Source organism: Sinocyclocheilus anshuiensis, unplaced genomic scaffold (assembly GCF_001515605.1).
Source record: "Sinocyclocheilus anshuiensis isolate Anshui unplaced genomic scaffold, SAMN03320099.WGS_v1.1 scaffold2, whole genome shotgun sequence".
Taxonomy (NCBI): Eukaryota; Metazoa; Chordata; class Actinopteri; order Cypriniformes; family Cyprinidae; genus Sinocyclocheilus; species Sinocyclocheilus anshuiensis.
The window spans coordinates 538221-543744 of NW_015542337.1; the positions used below are offsets into that span (position 1 = coordinate 538221).

The following is a 5524-nucleotide window of genomic DNA, read 5'->3' on the forward strand; positions in this document are numbered from 1 at the left end:
GCTCTGCATATTTTGCATGTCTCGCTTAGTTAACACACCCGATTCAGATAACCAGCTCGTTAGAAGTGAGCTACATGCATGAACTGTGTTTCGATCGATATGATCCCTACACAGTGTTCATTGCTCCCTACTCCCTGAGCAGGGGAAATCCGTTGAAGTTTACTTCACTTCAGAACATTCATTCACGGATTTGCACTGCGCAGCATCTTCACACACATCACACTCACACACACACGTCTTCACATCCAGTGCAAGGACTGGAATTGAGAACGGCTGATGTAGCCTATTGTAGAAATGTTGTCTCTGGTATTCTGGTCTGTGAGCGTATATGCGTTCAGGGGGCGTGGCTTTGGACTGCGATTGCAGGGAGGGTGGGACGTTCGCTTTCAGTGCTATCAGGCTAAAGTTAGCATTTTCCAAGATCTCCTACTGCACCTTTAATTCACTGAAAAATTAATGCAAAACTAAAAGGTATTATAAAATCAAATTTGTTTGCATTAATGAGAATAATCTCTCTTTTCTACACTCTTAAAATCTTAATTTAATTTGTTCTTAATTTGAATTGACGGTTCCATGAAGAAACTTCCCATTGGACAAAAAGGTGATTTTCTAGTGAAAAAAAAAAGTTCTTTAGATTTTGAAAATGTTTTTCACACTTAAAAAGTGTTTTTTAAAGAACTGTTCACTGAAAGGTTATTTGTGGAACCTAGAATTGTTCTTCTGTAGCATTGCTTTGGAATCTAGAATGTAGGAAACTCGAATTGAGAATTGAGCCATGGTTGTATTGAAGAATCATATTCAACATGAAACTGACACCGTGTTTGTCTTTCAGGCAGCACTGTATTTACTGGACAAAAGCTCAGTAATGGATGAAGAAGGCCTGTATGAAGCCTCTCTCAGAATTGAGCCTAAAGTGCCCAACTGAGAGTGGCTCTGCCTAACGTCGACACAATGTACAGACACCACGCTATCTACAGTATACATCCATGTGTTCTGTTATGTAACATGATTATTACTCCTGGATGTGTTTCCTTGTTTTTTAGTCGTAACCAAATGTTGCCTAATTGTTTCAGATCTTTCACCGAGAACTTACCTGTTGATTTCAGCCTTTGTTCTTTAGGGAATCATATTTTTTCCAAATCCAAAGTATACTTTTGACAGTACTTAAAACAATAATCCTAGTTCAAGGTGTGGTTGTCTCTTTAATTGATTAGGGTCATTCACATCACTTTAATGAAATATGAAAAGCCGGCAGGAGCATTTTGAGATTTTAATAGATGCATGTAACTATTTACTGTATATGCATACCATGTAGCAATGTGGAAAGCTGATATATTACTGTATACAACCAAGCATATAGAAACACTTATACTCTTATATTCCATGTCACTGTACTTAGCAGAACCAACTCCAGCATTTTACTCCTATTTGTTGCGATAATTAACATCCATCCCTTGATTTCTCAAAGGATTGGTTGGAAATGCCTAAACTGCCATGACATTTTTTAAAGAGTTTTGGCATGACTTAATAAAGCAGACAGTGAAGAGCTTGGTAATTATATTACATAAAAAAAGACTTAGAATATGTCTCCTATTGGCCAATAAGGATTTTGATCTGTTCTTGCATGCAAAGTTTATTTTGCAGAAGTCTTTTTTTTAAATGATTTCCTCACCTCAAAAAAATTGACTATTTCTTCATAAAAAGAAGCAAGATCGGCATTATATTTTTTGAAACTGGTCGTTTCGTGATTGTTTACCCATGTAATGTTTCCGTTGCTCACAGCCACATTTCTTAGCATTTTGGGAAAAAGTTATTCTGGGTTCAACACTATCCTTCTACACCAGAGTATCCAGCTATTGTACATTTACAGACAATCTATGTCCTTCTTGCTGTTCCAGTGATTGTGGAACGTGACTGAATATCACTGTAAAATGCATTGTCGTTTAAGAGTATGATCAAAAGTGAATGACCTCCCCGCTTGCAGCATACTAAAGGTATTTTTGTAGTCCTAGAATAAAGACTTAGGGTTCTGCATCCTTACCTAAAAAGAAAGAAAAGAAAAAAAAAAACAAGCGTAGAAACATTTTTTGTACAAACATTGTCAACTCGCCACACAGAAAAGTATTCTGTATATTTTGTACATGCAGCCCTATGTATTTCTTAACATACTAGTTTAAAGCACACCTCTTTAAAGCGTTGTATCCTATGCTTACACACTCAATGCTATATGATTTGTGATTTTGAAACCATGATCTAGAGGTAGAGGACTTTAAAGTGTTTTTGCATATACTGTAATCCTGTCTATAATCATTCTCTTAGCAGGAATATAGTAATGTAGTGCTTATTCTGTGAATATTTGTATGTATTTTTACTATGTACAGTCTGGAAACACACTAAACGCTCATGTGGCAGGCATGCAACACTGTATCAGCCAGAAACTTTAAAAAGAACAATATATATGTACATCTATGTGCACATACTCTTATAAATGATATATAAACATACAAACAAACATTTTGCTGTTAGCAATACCCAGTGGTATGAGAATTATCTTTCAACCCTTAAGTTTATTTCCACGGCTTGGGAAATATTTCCAGTTTTTGTACAAAAGAAAAAAGAAAAAAGAAATGAACAGAAAAGAAAAGAAAAAGAAAGAAAATTAAATAAACTGTATGTTTCCTGATTACCTCTTGCTAATAAACCTATTCTATCTCAGGGGGATATTGCTTCCTTGTATGTGGTTTTTGTCATGCTCACTTCATTTGGCTCTCTTAGAAATTGGGTCATAAGTGTATTATGTAATGATATGGGCCTCGTTTATTTTAAAACGGCAGGTTTTTAGTATTTACATTTGTGCAATTAAGCAAACAGTGTTTGTTTGCTCTGATATTCATCCATTACATAGTTGTAAGACTTTATAAATACCTTGCAGGTGGATCATTTAGGCCTATGTAATCAATTTTTGTTGTAAAAGAACAGTTTCCTAATATCTTTACGACACTATTATGTTCATAGTATAGGGTTGTTTTCAGGAAAAATATTGGGTGTAAACCAAAACCCTGTTTGCCTTGAAGACTGGCTAAAAGCATGTAGGGCTACTGTAAGCTAAACTTCTATAAGTAACTCGCTGGCGTGACACATCTGGTCATGTGATGTCAACATGAGGAGGCGACCCGCTCCATGTAAAATAAAACGGCTTTATCTGAGTGCACATTTTACTGATATATCTCAAAAATGCTGCTCATTTCTTTGTGTATAACGTTTTAATTATCAAAAGAATATTGAGTGCACCTTTAACCCGAAGAGCAGAGTACAATGAAAGCCCTCCCTCGTGTAGGAGGAGTGCTAGCTCTCATGTGATGAGATCTCACGTACTGTAATGCTGCTGTTATGAGCTGCTCGCAGGGTTGAAGATGAACAGGCTGATTTTACCGGTTCTGTTTGCCGTTCTCTATCAGGTGCATACACTGCCATTGCACACTGAGGAAGGTAAATTTTTAAACCAGTGTTTGACTTTGAGCTTTTTTTCTTCTTCCACGTACGTGCGCCGTTGCGTTGTAGCTACTTTCGCTCTTGACTATTTGGCGGTTACAGTCTTCAAAACAAATGCATAACAAGTTTATGACCACTTAGACTTAGGCTACAGCTAGGCTATTGTCATATATAATACAGCATTTAAAATAGATTTTATGGACTAAAATGCAAATGGTTAATTAATTAATGAAAGCCCTCCCTCGTGTAGGAGGAGTGCTAAAGCTCTCATGTGATGAGATCTCACATACTGTAATGCTGCTGTTATGAGCTGCTCGCAGGGTTGAAGATGAACAGGCTGATTTTACCGGTTCTGTTTGCCGTTCTCTATCAGGTGCATACACTGCCATTGCACACTGAGGAAGGTAAATTTTTAAACCAGTGTTTGACTTTGAGCTTTTTTTCTTCTTCCACGTACGTGCGCCGTTGCGTTGTAGCTACTTTCGCTCTTGACTATTTGGCGGTTACAGTCTTCAAAACAAATGCATAACAAGTTTATGACCACTTAGACTTAGGCTACAGCTAGGCTATTGTCATATATAATACAGCATTTAAAATAGATTTTATGGACTAAAATGCAAATGGTTAATTAATTGAAACTTGATAAAGGTACTTTGGAGAACTGTTGTGTGCATTAAAAAAATGAAATATTAATATTTATTTGTTACAGATGAGTATCTTTTCAAATCATGGATGTCTCAGGTAAGAATAAGTTAATTATAAGTTCGTGTCGCAACACAAGGAAATTTAAGGCGACACTAAAGGAAGGAAGTGAAAATTAGAAAGAGGAAGGAGGTAACTTTATTTATTCTTTTGAAATGTTCAGTATAACAACAAATATGAGATAAATGAATATTACCAGCGGCTACAGACATTCCTGGAGAACAAGAAGAAGATTGAGCGCCATAATGCAGGAAACCACAAGTTTTCAAGTATGACTGATATAATCTAACTTAATGAAGTCTTTAATTGTTTTAAAGCAGTGTTATGAAAATGATGTTTAAAAAAAATCACATAACATTTCTCTGCACTTTACAGTGGGACTGAATCAGTTTTCAGACATGACCTTTACTGAATTTAAAAAGTCCTACCTCCTGACAGAACCTCAGGTATTATTTTTAACAGCCTCTCGTGATCAATGAGGAAATAGGAAAGTACCACAATTCATGAATATTTTATATCCTGACAGAACTGCTCTGCCACTAGAGGGAATCATGTGAGCAGTAACGGACCTTATCCTGATATGATTGACTGGAGAACGAAAGGACACTATGTAACTGATGTCAAGAACCAGGTAGCTTGCTTATCTTGCTATAGGCTAATAATTCTCTATTGTACTTACAATTGATTATTTTTTAAGTAAACAGTGCTAATGCTTAATCAGTGACACTATTTCAGGGAGCTTGTGGTAGCTGCTGGACTTTTTCCACCACAGGCTGTCTGGAGTCTGTCACTGCTATTGCCACAGGGAAACTCCTACAACTAGTATGTATATGTTGCTTTTAATTTAACAATGGCTGTGAACATTCATCATCAGATATTAATAATGTCTTATTATTTAATTTAGTATCAACATTGTAATGAATATACCAATAATTCCCTTTTTCTGCCCTTTGGCAGGTTCAAACAAACCCCAAAACAGCACATTAGTAATAAAATATAACTGTAATATATATGAAACATCAGGTTATTTTGTCTAACCTCTTCTTCTTCCTATCATGCATTGTTTTACAGGCAGAGCAGCAGCTTGTTGATTGTGCGGGTGCTTTCGACAATCATGGTTGCAATGGGTGAGCTTCATCTTGGCTTTTTTTATGGTTTTAGGAGTAAAGTCTTAACTGTAAAATGGTCTAAACAACATTTTACATCCCGTCACCGCTTTTTAGTGGCCTCCCAAGTCATGCCTTTGAGTACATCATGTACAACAAAGGTCTTATGACAGAACAAGATTACCCCTATAAGGCTATATTAAGTATTTTACCATTTTAACTAT

At 36.2% G+C, this 5524-nt stretch overlaps 2 protein-coding genes across 2 annotated transcripts in view; both read left to right on the top strand.

The window, feature by feature from the left end:
• Positions 1-2064, top strand: part of LOC107691143 (ras-specific guanine nucleotide-releasing factor 1-like) — a 54775-nt gene extending 52711 nt beyond the window's left edge. Inside the window, exon 26 of the mRNA XM_016489628.1 lies at positions 833-2064. Coding sequence (XP_016345114.1) covers positions 833-925 — 93 coding nt within the window. The 3' untranslated portion in view covers positions 926-2064. The remainder of the gene's footprint in view (positions 1-832) is intronic.
• A 1706-nt stretch (positions 2065-3770) lies between these two features.
• Positions 3771-5520, top strand: LOC107691144 (pro-cathepsin H-like). The gene is made up of 8 exons (XM_016489629.1): positions 3771-3896; positions 4202-4233; positions 4358-4463; positions 4570-4640; positions 4721-4825; positions 4930-5016; positions 5266-5321; positions 5418-5520. The coding sequence occupies exons 1-8, from the start codon at positions 3821-3823 to the stop codon at positions 5518-5520; spliced, it is 636 nt and encodes a 211-aa protein (XP_016345115.1). The 5' UTR covers positions 3771-3820.
• The last annotated feature ends 4 nt before the right edge of the window (positions 5521-5524 follow it).

Coding starts and splice junctions, on each gene's coding strand:
- LOC107691144 (XM_016489629.1), top strand. CDS start 3,821: ATGAACAGGCTGATTTTACCGGTTCTGTTTGCCGTTCTCTATCAGGTG. Junction 4,641..4,720: donor ACCTCCTGACAGAACCTCAG/GTATTATTTTTA, acceptor ATATCCTGACAG/AACTGCTCTGCCACTAGAGG. Junction 5,322..5,417: donor GACAATCATGGTTGCAATGG/GTGAGCTTCATC, acceptor ACCGCTTTTTAG/TGGCCTCCCAAGTCATGCCT.